Genomic DNA, 18,647 nt, shown 5'->3' with positions numbered 1-18,647 from the left:
CACACCCTGAGGGAATTCAGGATGGAAAAAAGAGAATACTGGCCCTAGATATTTATGGTGCATATCAAAGGAATAATTTCAATGAGCCCGGACTCTTACATCTTCCCATACATAGAAAAGTGCTAAATGCTTTAACTTGAAATGTGTTTCTTTAATTAGCAGTAATCTTTTGATGTTCCACTACATGTGGAACAGTCCCTCAGAGCTATATGAGAGTCTGTATCCCAGGCTTAAGCCCTCAGTAACTCTGCTGAATAAAACATAATTCTCAACTTCTAGATTGTGCATTTTTTTTTCAGTTGACAGTTTTGGTGACCACAAAGGGACTCAGGGCAGACTTCTCTGCTTCACCTGACCTCACAAGGAGCTGGAGTCTTGGTACCAGCAGAGGCCTCTTGTGCCCGTCTGCCTCAGAGTCCAAACAAATTTGGGTGAGTCTCTCTTGGTTCTCAGATCTCCCAATTATTGGTTGTTTGAGTTTTATTCAGTTGTATATAACCAGTATCTGGCTCCCCAGCTGAAAAGATACTGGGGGAGCCCAGCTGAAAGATAACAGGAAAAAGTACATCCTGGTTGGAAGACACTGCGAGTTGCTCAGTCAAGAGATACTGAGTGATCTGGACTGTGTGATTGGGTGAGAGGCTGGCCTAATATCTTTTCTAAATGAGGGGCATCAGAAAGCCAGCCTCCAACTAACACCCCAGCCAGGTTTATGTACGTACAAAACTTGTACTTACTTAATTGGTAATTAAAGGAAATCTCACCCTGAAAATGGCCAAGAGGAGGTTCTTTTATTGTGTTCGCAGTTAAGTTAGAGAAAGACAGCTTGATAAAAGACCTCTGCAGAATTCTGACCTTAAAGAAGCAAAAGCCCTTCTAGAGGGAACTTGCATTTCTCTCCCTGTGCCTTTGAGATGAAAACGTTCTACCTGATCTTCTTCAATGTGGGGAGAGAGAGAGAGAGAGAGAGAGAGAGTGTGTGTGTGTGTGTGTGTGTGTGTGTTTTAAGAGCCTGTTCTCTGCCATCTGGAAGGTACACATATGGTGTACGTTTCACAACCAATCGAACAGACTGGGATTCTGAGCAGTCTCTTGTCTGACTGTGTCAATTCTCAGGGGCTTTTGTCATCTGAACCTTAGTTGCGTCAGCCTGTACAACAAAGGCCTTTACTTTCTTACGCTATTTTTGGGAGTACACTTTCTAGATCTTGTATAGGCAGCATCCTTCGCACTCTCCTGTGGGGACGCCTCTTGCACCTTATTGGTTTGAGTCACTATTAGGATCTATCTAGTTAATGGCCAGACAATGGATCTTTTAAATTGGAGAAAATTCTAAATTGGTATATTTTTTAGAGAGCTCTCATTATAAACAGCTATTTTACTGGTACCTATGATAAAGCCAAATTAGAAGGTGGAAAAAATATATATGTAAAATGGTTAACCTAAGAACTCCTTAGTTTTGTTTGTTTATTTAATTAATTTATTTAATTTTGGCCACACGGCTTGCAGGATCTTACTTCGCACCCGAGCCCTAGGCAGTGAAAGCGTGGAGTCCTAACCATTGGATCGCCAGGGAATTCCCAGAACTCCGTAGTTTAAAACAAACAAATAAAAAAAACAGTTTGGGAAGCCTTATTTGTGATCTCTGCTTCCCCTCAATGGGTCTTACAGATGCTAATAAAAACATTAGGATAATTAATGTTAATTAGGTTGATTAACAGGGAAGTAAGAAAAAAACTGAAAGAAAGTCTAGAGACTTCTTCCCAACAAGGTGGAAATTTTAAAGGGTCTCATCCCAAATGGATAAAGAAATCTTTAGACGGTTATTAAGAAATGGGATAAATAAAATGAACGTTAATAGGATTAAAAAGGTTCTGATACAACACTACCTAAGGTTGGATGGGCCAAAGGGACCCTCTATTGGTCCCCAACATTAAAGGGCCCCGAACAAGTCTGTTCTATTTACCCCAGTTTAAAAACTATGTGTTATATGTGTGTGTGTGTGTGTGTGTGTGTGTGTGTGTGTGTGTATTTAAAAGGCTAGAAAAAAACTACACTGAGATACCCGACTAACAATTACTTGGGGCAACAGTTAGGCCAATTAATCAAGTTAAAAGATTGACAAAAAGACCTGAGTGCCTTGGCTCAATCTCTCACTGGGGACCCCAGAGCCTTTTATACAAAAATAGATAAAATGGTTGAGGGATAAAAAGAAAAGAAAGCTTCTAGGACTGTTGTTAAGACCAAGGCTTGTCGATAGGATCCTGATGGAAACTAGTTAAAGGTATAAAAGATGACAGAATAGGGCTTCCCTGGTGGCGCGTGCTTAAGAATCTGCCTGCCAATGCAGGGGACAAAGGTTTGAGCCCTGGTCCAGGAAGATCCCACATGCCGTGGAGCAATGGAGCAATTAAACCTGTGTGCCACAACTACTGAAGCCTGCATGCCTAGAGCCCGTGCTCTGCAACAGAAGACACCACAATGAGAAGCCAGCACACCACAACGAAGAGTAGTCCCCGCTCGCCGCAACTAGAGAAAACCCGCGCACAGCAACGAAGACCCAACGCAGCCAAAAATAATTAAATTAATAATTTTTTTAAAAAGTTGACAGAATAGAAAGTTTATATAAATTGGTGTATTTAAAAGGGCTATATGTAAGATGGTTGTATCCCTTTTGCCTAATTATATTGTAGGATAGACATTATGTCTCACTGGGGAATGCTTCCCCTGCCTGCTATTATAAGACAGCGCATATAAATCTGCCCCCCAGACAATATTAATTAAACATACTAAAAGAAACCAACAAGGTTACCTGAGCCCACACTATATGAAATAAAAGCTGGGAGTTAACATGCAGCGGCCAATAAAAATAATAATAGAGACTTTTGCTCTGGGTTTACCCTATACACTCAGAAAGAGAGCCTTGGTTGAATGCCTTGTGCAAACTTTTGAAGGCATGATAAATTGAACCCTAAAGTTCTAGAACATAGAACTCTTAATTTTCAGATAGTTGGAAATTTTCTGATATAAAAATGCAAATTAAAGAAAATATAGTTGGGCAAATCAATCTTTTAATACCATTTAGGCAGCAGACCAGTTCTTTAGAGAATTTAAAGCAACTGCCTGTATGTTGCAAACCTCTACAAATCAGAAATGTAAATACAGCCCACAAACAGCTGAGACTGAGCCTAGTTAGCTCAATCAGGTAAAACCTGAAACCAAAGGAGACAAAAGGGCTCTTTTAAACTCAAACTGCTGGAAAGGCTCCCTCACTCAAAATCTAACTTATAGCCTCCTTAAGGGATTTATCAAGGACAAATATAAACCTTAAGTCTTTTCCACAAACAGCATAAGCCTTAGTCATCTGAGCAAATAAATTTAACTTATTCCAACTGCTACTTATAAACTAGTAAGTTTATATTATGATACCTGATTTGTAACTACATGTTAAAGCTATGAGATCTCTAGTTTTGTCTGCTTATATGTCTGTGTGTACATTATATATATAAGATGTCTCTACCTCTGGAAAATATTATCAAAATTAAGTTTATAAAACAGCGCCATTTAATTGACTTAAAAGTAAGCACTTACAAATTAAATTTTTCTAAATATAATGGAAACTGGCCAGAATGAGTTTCAGGTTCACATGACCTAGGAAATATTCAATATTAAATTGTATCTGGTAATAGAGCTAGCTTAAGCTTGTTGGTTTAATCAATATAGACATACCTTACTTTTATTGTACCTAGGTTAACTAAGTTCATGTTATTTCTGTTGCAGAGTTTATCAGCAAGAAAAATTAACTTGGTATTGTTGACTGAAAAAAATGCACAACCTGAAAGTTGAGAATTATGTTTTATTTGGAGGACTTGCTGAGGACTTACGCCTGGGAGGCAGCCTCTTAAGTCCTTGCTGAGGACTTAAGCCTGGGAGGCAGACAGCTCTAGGAACTGCTCTGAAGAGGTAAGGGAGGAGCCAGGATATATAGTTTCTACATAAAACCAGGTAGTCGGAACATCGAAAGATTACTGTTAAATAAAAACAGACATCTCAGTTAATGAATTTAACACTTTTCTATGTATGGGAAGATGCAAGAGTCTGGGCTCACTGAAATCATTCCTTTGATATATATGTTATATCTTAACTATCTAGGGCCAGTATCCTGTTTTTTCCTCCATCCTGAATCCCCTCAGGGTGCACAGTCAGGGGCAGCTGCAGTGGCTGATGGCTTGATGGCTGCAACATCCTCTGTTTACTGATAATGGCAGGTGACATTCTTCATCCGCAGTATGATGATATCTTCGTAAGTTATAAAATAAAGGTAAATGAGACAAGAGTTTACAGGTGAACTCTTAGGAATAATTATGTTTTGGGTATGTCTATCTAAAATAGTTTCTCCTGATTTTTGGTAACTTGAGTTTTGCTAAGTTAAATTAAATGATGAGAATTCACTGAATACCCAAGTCATTTCAAATAAATACTGGAACATTAATTGCTAAACAGGTCTAAATTTACCTACTTTTGTCTCCTTACAAGAGGGAAACTAAAGATGTTTGGGTTTATTAGACATGTCTTGTACCACATTGAGGAAAGAAATTACGCTATGAAAAGATATATGTTTCTAGAGGTTCTAGAATATTCCTAAATTTGCCAATCAGGAAATGCTAGTATGACAAACAGTTCACAATTACTTGCTGCTTGTCAGTTTTTGCTAGAGATTAAGATTTTTAAAGGTTAAAACTGTAATATGTAATTAAAGCCACTAAAAACAATAAGGGAAATGTTTCAGTATGCAAGTAAAGTACAATGTGTGTTTTCAGCAAAAGAAGGTATGAGGAATGGAAATACATTTTAAGGGGAACAAGTGATTTTGTCCTAGAGCTGGTTGTTTGTAGATGGAAAAATAAGGAACAAACTAATATGGATACAGAAAGTTGTGGAAGGTTTGTAGAAAGAAAGCCCTGAAAAAGTTTTGCACATGGTCAGGCTGCGACTAAATTAACGAGGTAAATGGATTTTGTTACTAAAAGTAGGTTAGTGCAGGACTAGATTTGGTTCCTCTCTCTATTAAGAGAAAAAAATTTTCTTGGAATACTGTTTTTGATAACAGATTATGGGTTTCTTTGCCTTTAGGTGATGTGTATTTGCTTTTGAAATCTTTTTTTTTGTCTGCATTGGGTCTTCGTTGCTGCATGCAGGCTTTCTCTAGTTGCGGCGAGCGGGGCTACTCTTGGTTGCGGTGCACGGGCTTCTCACTGTGGTGGTTTCTCTTGTTGTGGAGCACGGACTCTAGGTGCACGGGCTTCATTAGTTCCAGCACATGGGCTCAGGAGTTGCAGCACGTGGGCCCTAGAGCACGCGGGCTTCAGTAGTTGTGGCACTCAGGCTCAGTAGTTGTGGCTTGCAGGCTGAGTAGTTGTGGCACATGGGCTTAGTTGCTCCATGGTATGTGGGATCTTCCCGAACCAGGGATCGAACCCATGTCCCGTACATTGGCAGGCAGATTCTTAACCACTGCACCACCAGGAGAGTCCCTGTTTTTGAAATCTTTTGTCACTTTGGTGAAGTGAATAAGTATTGTTTCACAATGACCTATGAACCTATTTGACCAAGTCAAACCTTTTGAAACCTTTTTGATATTCTTGACACACTTCCCAAATATCAAATTCTAACTGAAGTTCTTTTGACCTCCAGCTAACTCTGGGAAGCTTCAAAGGAACCCTGAGGCATCTCAGAGGAATATTAAACTAATTAGGTTTATTTGGTATGTTAAATTACTTGAAAAACACTGTCAAGTGATTGGAGATAAACCTTCTTAGATTATGCTGTGTGGGTAAATGTTAATATAGATATTCCAAATTTTATATGGAATTCCTAAAAATCTGATTGTCCTGGTATGTTATCAGTCATAATTCTAATTATTATCTTAAAATGTTGTATGTCACAGAAATAACCAAGTTTCTTGCCAATTACATTGTAATCAGATCTTTAACCATGCCATTTTAAGTCTTTTGTCATTTACAGACAATCAGTTTTACTTTGATGCTTTTATAAAATGAAAATCTTCAAGAAGATTCACAAGAAGGACTTTGAAAAATATTAATTTCTGATAACTTTTAGATCATACCACTGAAATGGGTAAGAAATTACAAAAGGGGCTTCCCTAGTGGCGCAGTGGTTAAGAATCTGCCTGCCAACACAGGGGACACAGTTTCAAGCCCTGGTCTGGGAAGATCCCACATGCTGCGGAACAACTAAGCCCGTGCTCCACAGCTACTGAGCCTGCGCTCTAGAGCCCGTGAGCCACAACTACTGAAGCCTGCGCACCTAAAGCCCGTGCTCCACAACAAGAGAAGCCACCACAATGAGAAGCCCGCGCACCACAGCAAAGAGTAGCCCGTGCACCACAGCGAAGAGCAGCCCCCGCTCACCGCAGCTAGAGAAAGCCCGTGCACAGCAACGAAGACCCAATGCAGCCAAAAATAAATAAAATGAAATAAATACATTTATTTAAAAAAAAAAGAAATTACAAAACTCTAATGGAAGACCCAATACCTCCATCTAGATCAACAGGACTTAATTACATGGGACTGAATGAACTGATAAATATGATTTATAATTTTATGACTTTTTCTGAACTATACTAGCTTTTAATTTTGGCTTTCCAAAAAGCTTTCCTCTTATGGCAACCATGACCTACAACCAATTGAGAAAGTATACCTTTGTAAACAAAGATGAAATATTAATTTTTTTCTCTCTACCTGATCCCTACTGCATTTGGCTTCTCCAGCTGGCTCCCCTGTGGACCTGATGGTTTACTGTGACAATATTACAACTAGCTATACTAACCATTATTTTAACTTGTTCTCTCTTGTTGTTTTCAAATTATTTATACCTGTGCCTCTCTTTGCTACACTACAACTTTATTAATTTACTAGCTATATTACTTATATCCTGTCTGTTTTATAAGATTGCTGTCTCTTGCACTACCCAATGTGTAACCAGGCCTCCAACAAAATTAATGATGGTTAAACATCTTGAGGCAGTTGATCATATATACAACTCTACACAGAATAACTGTAATAGTGCAACTCTAGATATAGGAAGAAGCAACAAGGGAAAACATTTCCTGGATAACAGACTAGTAAGAGAGGCGATCCAGAGAATTTAAGATTATCAACAGGACCTGATCCAAAATTAGCACACTTAGTAGCCTACCAACAGACTCTTTGCCTGATCTAGGAATGAGCCTTCCTAGCGCAGTGGGAAAAAATTGGTCATCAAATGCCTCCCAAACATTGGTTGAATTTATGATCAAGAGGAGGCACTGTGGACAAAGAATGTAACCTGCCATTTCAATAAACAAAGAATTTTGTGGCCATCAAGCCATCAGCCACTGCAGCCACCCTGATGGTGCATCCTAAGGGATGCTAAGCATGGAAAAAACAGAATACTGGTCCTATAGTAAACGTGCATATCCAAGGAATAATTTCAATAAGCCCATCTTCCCATATAGAAAAGCACTAAATTCATTAACTTGAAATGTCTGTTTTTAATTAGCAGTAGTCTTTTGATGTTTGACCACATGGGGTTTTTTTTCCCTATATCTTTGCTTCTCCCCTACCTGTTCAGAACGGTCCTTCAGAGCTGAGAGGCTGTATCCCAGGCTTAAGTCCTCAGTAAGTCTGCTGAATAAAACTTAATTCGCAACTTCTAGGTTGTGCATTTTTTTCAGGCAGCAGTTCTTAGAACATATTTTAAATAGCTGGTTGAAAGTTTTTTACCTTTTAAGTCTCATGTCTGGGCTTCCTCAGGGACAGTTTCTGTTGATTTCTTTTCCTGGATATGGACCACACTTTGATCCTTTGCATGTCTTGTAATTTTTTGTTGAAAACTGGACATTTAAAATAATATAATGTGGCAACTCTGGCAATCATATTCTCTCTCTCCCCTCCCCAGTGTTTGTTGCTGCTGTCGCTATTGTTTGTTTAGTGACTTTTCTGAACTAATTCTGTAAAGCCTGTATTCTCTGTTATATGTGACTAATAAAGTCTCCAGTTAGCTTATTGGTGAGATAATGACTGGACAGATTTCCCTAAACACCTGAAGCCAAAAAGTCTCCCAGTCTTTGCCAAGGGGCTCTGCAGGCACGTTTGAACAACGCTTCAACAATCACCCCAGCAGTTAACAATTCAGCCTTAGCCTTCATTTCCTGCTGCCACAAAGCTTCCAAATCAGCCAGAGGTTAGAGCTTAGGACATTCTTAGATCTTTCCTGAGCACATGCATATAGCAAGAGCACATATGTGACCCTCTAGATTCCCAGGAATATGCTGGAGCTTTTCAAAGCCCCTACAGAATCTCATTCCCCAGCTTTTCCTGTTAAGTTTTCTGGTAAGCCTATTATTTGCCTCAGGGGTTTTCCACTGCCTCAGGCAGATGAAATCTTAAATAACTGCCTCAAATTGTTTTTAACAAATGCCTCCTACACCAACACTCTGTGAAAAAGCTTTTCCTACTGGGATAGCTTCAAGATGTGTCAAATAAAAACAACTTGTAAGTGGGATCTTCTAGGTAGTCAAATAATGACAATCCTCTGGGAATGGGGCTTTGAAGGAGCTCTAATCCTGTTCTGCCTCCTCTGGTGGCTGCCAGGCTGCTTCATTTTCACCATGATTGTGGGCTGTTGGCTTTCAAGGCTACTATGGAACTAGGGAGGGAGGAGATGGGGATAGGGCAAGTTAAAAATGCCACAAAGCTTGCTGTTCTTACAGAGGTTCAGCTATTTTTCTTGAACAAACACTACCCAGATTGCTGCAAGTTCATTTCAGAGTTATGAAAAAGTTGATTGAGCATTTCTGTCCATTTTCCACGGACTTTATGGAGAAAAATTTTCCAGGTCTTTAGTTGGCTATTTTTGCTGACATCACTTCTCTTTACTGATTTCTTTATCTACTTAAGTCTATCAGTTACTCTGAGAGAGGGATGTTGACCTTTCTACCTATTTATACATTTGTCTCTTCCTTCTTTGTCAATTTTTGCTTCATACATTTTGAAGTTCTATTATTAGGTACATACACATTTAGAATTGTTAAATATGCTTGATAAACTGACCCTTTCATCATTTAAAAAAAATGCCTTGCTTTATCTCTGGTAACAGTCATTGCCTTGAAGTCTATTTTGTCTGATCTTAACATAACCATATGGGTCTATTGCTCACATATACCAAGCACATGGGAATCCAGAATCAATTTATACTCAGATAAAAGGGTATAATCCTGATACTCTGCAAGCAATGTCACCTATACCTAATGTCAGGCTTTTGGGCCCTGAAATCTCCCTTTAATTATGCTGCAGGACCTAAAAGCTTTCATTTAGGTCAAACAAGGGTTTTTCTGCAGATAAGCTTGGCAATGGCCTTCCACAGGAGCCCTCTAGATCTTCTCTCCTGTGTATACCACTTTTAGAAATTCTGGCCCACACCTAGTTGCCTAGGCTGAGAATTCTGTTATTGAGCCATGTGGGTCCACACATATCTACTTTTGTAGATATGACCAAAATGACCTCTGACTAAAACTTATTCCTGTTCAGGGCCTGCTCTAGGCTCCCTTGGCACTGAAAATTCCCATTCCATAGTATAAGCAGTGAACCTAGACCAGGAATCAAGAGAACTCAAGTCTGGATTTGTACTGAACAGACTTGTGAGACAATAATGCACAGGACTAAGAATGTGGACTCTGGAGCCGAACAGCCTGACTTTGAAGTCCAGCTTCACCAGTTGTGTGACTTGGGCAACTTCCTGCTCTCTCTGCTTTAGCTACCTCACTAGTGGAAGGTGAATTAGAATAGTGCCTCTCTTATAGAACTGTGTGTGGTTCAGATGGATTCATATAAGTAAAAATTTTTAAATAGCACTTGGAACATACATACAGTAAGTGCTATCTAAATGTTAGATTTTTTTTTGGTAGTGTTGGCAGTCTGTTACTACAGACTACAGAGTTAATTTTATCATCACTGTTGCTGTTATGTGCCAGAAATGTAGCATTTCATGAGCAAGTTATAGGTGTCTTAATGCTGGGAGTTACACAGTATTATAGAAGCTTAAGATTTTGCTTAAATGTTTAACTGTCCTTTCCCCTCCTCTCTTTCAATAGCTATACTCAGTGTGCAGACTAGACTATGGCACTAATCTATTTATTCAAATCATAATAGTCATAAATTTATCAAGTACTATGTATTCTTCCTTGCCTCTATCATGTTATAATTATTTATTTACTTGCTTGTTTACTTATCTGTATCCTCCAGAGTGCCAAGGGTAGGGACTAATTTTGTGTTTTGTTTGTTATTGTTGTTGTTTGGCTGGCTGTTGTTGTTTTGGCTGATCCCACACATGGCTTGTGGGATGTTAGTTCCTGACCAGGGATTGAACCGGGACCCTCAGCGCCGAGTCCTAACCACTGGACTGCCAGGGAATTCCCTGGGTTTTGTTTTAAAGAAGAAAAAGTTTACAGTGACCCAAGATACAATCTGGGAAATGCTAATTAATTAATTAATGCTAATTAACAAATGCCAATTGGCTGATTTTGCCACCAACCTTCAACTTGTCTGCTTTAGCCCTCATTTCCAGAAGCTTCTTCTCTGTGGCATCTATCTGCAGCCCCTCATCGCACCAGTTCACAGCCTCGACATAGTTTTTCAGTTCCAGATGGCATAAGGCACCTGTAGAACCCAGAACCCTTAGTATCTGTGGACAACAGGCATGGGAAGAGCCATCCTTGAACGGGACACCCAACCTTAACCAGCTACCAGCCAGTACCCTGAAGGGGAAATGGATGATAAAGACCCTTGTAGTACATTCCCCAGACAAGGAAGACTATTTCTTGTATCTTAGATCAGAAAGATTTCTAGGGCCCATTCAGCTCAAAACTCCTGTAAGCCTTTCTGGTATCAAGGACTCTTAAAGTAGGGAAGGCTACAGCTTAGTGGCAAAGAACACAGTCTTTGGAATCAGACAGATCTGGACTGGAAATCTGGCTGTCATTTACCAACTAAACATTAGACAAAGGACTGAGCATCCCTGAGTTTCAGGTTCCTCATCTATAAATGAGAAGAATAAAGTTCATCTCAGATGACTTTCTTTAAATGGAGAGAGAAAGCAGAATTTGTCTCAGTCATTCACAAAAGCAATGGCAAGACCAAAGACATTAGGTGTCTCCTAAAATGGTTCTTGATGGCTACCAGTTTAAGCTGCCTCTCCTTTAGTCATGCTTTTTCTCCAGTTAGCCTCTTTGGGCTTTCCACAGAATTTAAAAATATCAGAACTGTAAGGGCTTAAATGTCAATAGAATCCAACCTTATCTTCCAGAGATGGGCATACTGATACTCAGAGTGGGTGTCTCGCCAAGGTCACATGGTAAGGTAAAGGTGACAATTCAGTCAAAGTACAGACTTCCAGCCTGTGGCAAATTCCACAGGACTATACTCAATTTACTTGCCCATCTTCGTTTAGTACCTCCTTTCCCTACAGCTGAAGGACCTAGATCTACTTAAACCCCCTAACTATGATTACTTAAGCAATAACTTTGATAAAGCATTTTAAGTTGGTCATGAGGATACAGAGATTAATATGTAATGAATAAATTAAAGTTTACAAATCACCTTTGAGCTTCTCAAAGAAAAGGTGAAGTATAAAAGTAATAAAAGCACTATTATTACATACAAAGGTCAGACTACAAGAGAAAAAATAATCTGGGAACATCTCAGCATTAGAGTTAGCAGCAAAAGTCCCATAACTTATCTTTTAATTAACATGAACATGGCATTTGAAGATCTTGCCTTTCAATCAGCTAATTTGGAAAAAAAATTAGAATGTGGCTTTTAGACCTGCTTTATTTTAATTAATTTTATCTTTATTAATTTAAAATGAGGAGTTTCAATTTCTCTACAAATTCTTAAAACAGAGGGTTGGATTATTCTCTGGGGAATTCTTTTAAAAAATGGCATGTTGCGGGCTGCCCTGGTGGCGCAGTGGTTGAGAGTCCGCCTGCCGATGCAGGGGACGCGGGTTCATGCCCCGGTCCGGGAAGATCCCACATGCCACGGAGCGGCTGGGCCTGTGAGCCATGGCCGCTGGGCCTGCGCGTCCGGAGCCTGTGCTCCACAACAGGAGAGGCCACGGCAGTGAGAGGCCCGCGTACCGCAAAAAAAATAAAATAAATAAATTAAAAAATGGCATGTTGTTGTTGACAAGGACTTAATATCAAGATGGCAAAAATAAGGTGACTTCATTAGTATCTTAGCACCTTCATATCAAAACTTAAAATACTTCTGGTGCAGTGCATGCCAGCTTTTCCGTGATGACAATCATACTGCAGCTCTACAAGACTTACCTCTTACTATTGCTTTCAGGTGGCAGGGTTTTAGTTTTCTGGCAGCTGTCACATCATTGAGAGCAGAACGAAAATTGCCTAACAAAACACCATTTAGTAAAAGAGAAAACACGTTTTGAGATCAGATTACTTCCAAAATTTTGTGTGTAGAAACAAAAACACTCTTGGACAATCTTGGAGAGATAAAAATCAGAGCAACTGTTTATATTGGGTTGGCCAAAAGGTTCGTTCGGGTTTTTCCATAACATCTTACAGAAAAACCCGAACGAACTTTTTGGCCAACCCAATAGAAAAAATATAGTTGTGCTCATCAAGCACCTTAGAAATGTTTACAGCATCAGGCAACCCACCGAACAAATATAAATGGCTAGTAAGCATATGGAGAGATACTCAACATCACTAATGATTAGTGAAATTAAAATTAACATGAAATTGGTAAAAACTAAAAACAGATAATATCCAATATTGGTGAAGATATGGAAAAAGGACACTCTAAGAGTAAATTAGAGAGCAAATTGGCATGCACTTTCTACACACACTTTGACCCAACAATACTCTTCTAAGAACTGATCCTTAAAAATGCTTGCAAAACAATAAAGATGTTAAAAAAAAAATGCTCGCAAAAAAACAAAAAAAATGCTTGCAAAAATGTATAAGGATAAATGTAAAAGCATGTTAACCACTGCATTACTTTTAATTATGAAAAGCTGGAGATAACCTAAATATCCTCAATTTAGTAATGATGAAATAAATTATGGTAAATCCATACTACTAAATACTATACAGCTATTAAAAAGAGTAAGACAGTTCTGCATGTAAAAGCATGATAGGATGTCTGTGCTATGTTATTTTAAGTGGGTCAATGTGTATAGAAGCCCATCTTTATAAAACAAACCAATCTAAATATACAGACACAGGTACACACAAATATACATTTGTAAGTGCATTTAAAAAAGGTGTGCAATCATACACACTGGTTATCCAAACTAGGAGGCATGAGATAGACTTTCACTTTCTAGTTTATACTGTAAGTATTACTTAACAGCTTGGTATTTACCTATTAATTTCACTTCTAAAACCCTAGCCCGGGGGTTAGCAAAATTTTTCTCTAAAGGGCCATATAGTAAATATTTCAGACTTTACAGGCTACGTATGGTCTGTTATACATTCTTCGTTTTACAATCCTTTAAAAATGTAAAAAACACTTTTAGCTCACAAGAGGTCAGGGATCCAGATGTGGCCTGTGAGTCATAGTTTGCCAAATCCTAAATAACCAGAATTATTGGAAAAACTTTATCACTAAGTTTGTTCATTTTTGCATTACTTAAAAAAACCTAGGGCTTCCCTGGTGGCACAGTGGTTGAGAATCTGCCTGCCGATGCAGGGGACACGGGTTTGTGCCCCGGTCCAGGAAGATGCCACATGCCGCAGAGCGGGTAGGCCCGTGAGCCATGGCCACTGAGCCTGCGCGTCCGGAGCCTGTGCTCCGCAACGGGAGAGGCCACAACAGTGAGAGGCCCGCGTATGGCAAAAAAAAAAAAAAAAAAAAAAAAACCTAAAAGCAGCTATATGCTCAACAACAGCAGAATAGTAAAGCAAATGGTGTAAACCCTGGTATGTCCATATGATGCAACTTTATGTAGCTATTAAAACAGTATTCACAAATAATTTAATGACAGGTGAAATTGTTTGTTATAAAATTAAGTGAAAAGAACTGAATACAAAATTGGAAGAACAGCATGATCCTAACTATGGAAAAAATACATATAAGAGAAATCCAAAAACTTCTGTTTAAAGGCAGTAGACTGAACACATGCAGTTCAACCCCTACCACCTCCCCTCTGCCACAAAAAAGCCATAAATCCACAGAGACAACAAGAATGAGAACAACAGAGAACACATTTTAAAGCTGGAGAACAGAGACACAGGCTAAATGCCTAATTAGGCTTGAGAAAACTGACTTCTAAGCCAGCAGAGGGAAAACTCAAAGCTACCAAGCTATACTGTAGAACCTACAAAGTACTCAGGACTAAAGAATCAACAGCACCAGGTACCTCCGGAAGCATGGGTCAAGGGGTCTTCCATTTAGTGTATTCTGAATCAAACTTGATTCCACATCCTAACGCTAGCACTGTGTACCCTTCAACAATTCATTTTACTACATTTATTACTACATTTTACTACAGTTTCTTGCTCTGCTAACTAGGGATAAAGCTGTTAACCTCATTTATCTTACATAGCTGCTATGAGGTCAAGAGGGATAAAAAAAAATGTGAAAGTGCTCTGTAGGCCATACCAGTGACACCACTTAAGGAATGTCTCTGAGTATTACACATTTGCTCCTCTGGTTATCACATTACATGTGGTTTTTTTCTTTCAAGGTGTTTTTGCTCTTATTAGCCCTATACATGACATTTTTAGTTCCCCAAGAAAAGGAACGATGTAGCTCTTATTCACAGTGCAGTGCCTAGCACACAGTAAATGCTTTCTATTTACTGACTGAATAGGTAAATGAATTAAACTCCTTTAGGGAAAGGTCAGGTCTTAACTCACTTCTATGATGCCAGTGCCTAGCACGGAACAAGAACTCAGTTTGCTGAATGAAGAAAATGTATTCCTCCAGAAGTTAGAAGAGTGGGTTTCTAGTCAAGGTTCTGGCACTAACCAAAGGGGTCGCTCTCTGGGCCTATGTAAAATGAGGGAGCTGGTTGGCTCAAATAATCTCTAAAGTTCTAAAGGAGAAAACAGCTGGAGCGGCCTATGATTAGAAAGAAACTCTGCTCCAATGGTGACGAGTCCCAACAGACTTATCCCAGCTAGACTGCAAGGCTTATTGTCTACCAGCTCCTCAGAAAAGGCTGAGGTCATTTCCAGGTCCTCTCTAAAACTCTGTGATAAGAAACATGGGTCTAATACGACCAAGACTATAGTCACCAACAATAATGCCACCCAAATAATTAATCAGTGTTTCCCAAAGTCATGTCTGCAGAACAGTCCTGCATGTTAATAAGTGTTACTTGAAAAGGGGGCTTATAGAACCTGAGAATCACAGGGTAAGGTTCTTTGCTGTAGGTTTTCTCAGCATTAACATACTAATGTGCACTGCGAATCTCCCATGAAGAAGCAGCACTGTCCAAATTTACTTGTTCAAAGAATGTTTTACTTCAAAGGTCCCACAGAATACTCTTTGAGAAATTCTCTCTTGTATTAATATAGTTTCTCTCACATAAAGAACTCCATTGCCTTAACCCTTCTAGCATCCTTGAGAAGAGGCCAGAAAAAAACTTTTTTTTTGTTGAGAGAGAGAGAGTAGAAGCATTTGGGCTCAAAAATTCCAGATCATACCAACTCATGTATTAAGGTATTTGATGTTACTCATTTGGTTCAGACAGTAAGAATTATACAACCTACCTGGTTTCCCTTTTCACCAAGTCTATCTAGAAAAGCAGAGTTCAGGTAGAGTAAGCTATCCTAGGCTTCTGGGAGAAGCAGCTCCTCTTCCACCGACACTCTCAAACCCTCCACTAGCCATCATACAGTTGTTTTTATCATAAGTTAATTTTTTAGAAAGTACTAAATAATGGAATAAATTACCCAGATAGTACTGTGCTGCTGCCCGGTTGGAATAAAGAACAGCATTCAAATCAAGGTCTGCACATTTCTTCTTTAATCCTTCAGTGTACGAAATCACAGCTTTCTTATAGTCTTTTTCTTTAAAGTAATCATTGCCCTCGTCTTTAAAGGTCCTGGCCTGTTCTGCAAAAAAGAGGAAAAATGATCACTATTTCCTAATTTTTAAAGAGCTCATTAAAAATAATTCTAAATCATGCAATAATGTAATATATGACAAACAAAACCAAGAAACCAATAGGGAAAGAAAACTCAAAAATGAATGCTATAGGGCTTCCCTGGTGGCGCAGTGGTTGAGAGTCCACCTGCCGATGCAGGGGACACGGGCTCATGACCCGGTCCGGGAGGATCCCACATGCCGCGGAGCAGCTAGGCCCGTGAGCCATGGCCGCTGAGCCTGCGCATCCGGAGCCTGTGCTCCGCAACGGGAGAGGCCACAACAGTGAGAGGCCCGCATACCGCAAAAAAAAAAAAAAAAAAAAAAAAAAGTATACTTTTCCTAGCTCTTGAAGAGAGGACTCTTTTTTTCAAATATTATTTTGCTTTTTTCTTATTTACTTGTTTGTTTATTTATTTATTTATTTATTTATTTTTGGCTGCGTTGGGTGTTCGTTGCTGCATGCGGGCTTTCTCTAGTTGCAGTGAGCGGAGGCTACTCTTCATTACGGTGCGCGGGCTTCTCATTGCGGTGGCTTCTCTTGTTGCGGAGCACGGGCTCTAGGCGCGCAGGCTTCAGTACTTGTGGCACATGGGCTCAGTAGTTGTGGCTCACGTGCTCTAGAGCACAGGCTCAGTAGTTGTGGCACACGGGCTTAGTTGCTCTGCGGCATGTGGGATCTTCCCCGATCAGGGCTCAAACCCATGTCCCCTGCATTGGCAGGCAGATTCTTAACCACTATGCCACCAGGGAAGTCTGAAAGGACTTTTTTTTTAAGTACAGAAGAAACTGGGGGAAATTACACTTCTGTTTTTGTGCGTGTTGTTTGAGTCCCTGGAATGCAAATTACCCTCCTCAACTTAGCAAAAGCCTACAAAATTGTGACAATTCAGTTCAAATTTCCCACCCAGTGAAAGCCCACTCCTACTTCCCCCAACTTTAGTATTCCAACAGCACCTATAGTTACACGTTGGCACTTATCACACAGGTTTGTCCTGATTCTTTAGGGCAGTTTGGCTATCCACTGGAATGTAACCTTTGAGGGCAGTCTCATTCATTCCTGTATCCCCAATGCCTAGCATTTAGTAGGTATCCAAAGAAGTATATTTGGAATAAATAGTGACAAGTTAGCTCGGGCTAACTACTTCTTGTTATCCATCAGAAGCTTTCTGACTCACACTTTATCTCAATTCAATGGAGGAGCAAAACAAATGTTACAGTCATTGAAGATACCTTCTGGAGATCGCTCTTCATCAAAAATAATTGACTGGAGGCAAGCCAAGTCAGGATTCTCCCGGGGATCAATTTCTGATGGCGCTTTCTTCATAAATAGGGGGATCTTTTCAAATTCCTGGAGGTTGTTAAGAGAAGAATGAACTACATAAATAGGATTTTCCACTGAGTACATCCAATTCCATGTCTCTACATCAAAGTTTTCTTACTCATCATAATTTGCAAATCTTCATGATTGCCTTTCTCTCTCCCTATCCAGGCCCCAGTTTCCCATCTGTAAAACAGAGTGTAGAACAATCCCTAAAGATCTTTCAGTTCTCACATTCTTATAAAAGTGGTAGTAATCACCATCAGTTGAGCGCTCGTATGTTCCTGGCACTTTACCCACCCTCTCACTTCAGCTTCGCCACAATCCCACGAGGTTGGTGTTACAGTTAGAGGAATTTTACAAATGAGGGGACGGGTTCAGATACGTGAAATAACTGACCCAGTATTACAGCCAGTAAGTGGTGGAGTCACAAGTTTCTGACGCCAAAACCTGGACACCTAAACGTACTGGCAGCTTAAGAAGACCCTCAAAACTTCGCGGCCGATTTTTAACACTCAAGTAGAAACCACCTTTCCGCTGGCAGCGGCAGGGCTCGGAGGTGAGGGAGGCGCCTCGGCGCCCTGGAGGCCCCAGGAGTTCGGACGACGCGCACGCACACACACACACACACACACACACACACACACACACTTGCGGAGACCCCGGGTCCGCTCACCTCCTCCCACTGGTCCTCGTGGAACCCGCCACGGTAAGGCTGGCTCTGGAACTTTTCCAGGAACGAGTCCATGGCGTCGTCAGAAGCCGCAAACGGATCCGGCACCTCCATGTCAGCTCCCTGACTCTCCTGCCACGGTCCAGACGCCGAGAATCATTCGAAAACTTCCGGCGGCCTCGGTGCCCTTCCCTCAATCTTCCGGGCTGCGCCGGCCCTTGTGCCTCTGGTTCCGCCTTTCTGGGGCGTGGCCGACCCGACTCCACCCCTCCCCCGGGAAGCACCGGCCCCGCCGCGCCCTCCCGAGTACTTATGGGGTCGTGGGTAAGCCCAGGGCCCCACAATACCCCACTATCACTTCATTCATTCATTTATTCAACCATTCAGTCAACCCATAGTTCCTAAGCTCCTTCCGTGTTCCAGGCCTGTTCTAGTCGCTGGGTATACAGCGCTAGGCAAAGCAGGTAAAATCCTTGCC

At 40.4% G+C, this 18,647-nt stretch overlaps 1 protein-coding gene across 1 annotated transcript in view; it reads right to left on the bottom strand.

Annotated features, from left to right (window-relative positions):
* Positions 1–18,298, bottom strand: part of TTC4 (tetratricopeptide repeat domain 4) — a gene marked incomplete at its 3' end in the record, with an annotated part of 40,130 nt that extends 21,832 nt beyond the window's left edge. The window contains exons 1-5 of the mRNA XM_079728424.1: positions 18,173–18,298; positions 17,409–17,526; positions 15,983–16,144; positions 12,389–12,466; positions 10,594–10,718 (exon numbers count right to left, since the gene is read on the bottom strand). Of these exons, the coding sequence (XP_079584550.1) occupies positions 10,594–10,718; positions 12,389–12,466; positions 15,983–16,144; positions 17,409–17,526; positions 18,173–18,283 (594 nt within the window). The 5' untranslated portion in view covers positions 18,284–18,298. The remainder of the gene's footprint in view (positions 1–10,593; positions 10,719–12,388; positions 12,467–15,982; positions 16,145–17,408; positions 17,527–18,172) is intronic.
* Positions 18,299–18,647: the final 349 nt, after the last annotated feature.

Source organism: Hyperoodon ampullatus, assembly GCF_949752795.1.
Source record: "Hyperoodon ampullatus genome assembly, chromosome: 2".
In the NCBI taxonomy this organism is placed as follows: Eukaryota; Metazoa; Chordata; class Mammalia; order Artiodactyla; family Ziphiidae; genus Hyperoodon; species Hyperoodon ampullatus.
Note: the sequence above shows the minus strand (reverse complement) of the source record. Positions and strands in the feature narration are given on the sequence as shown.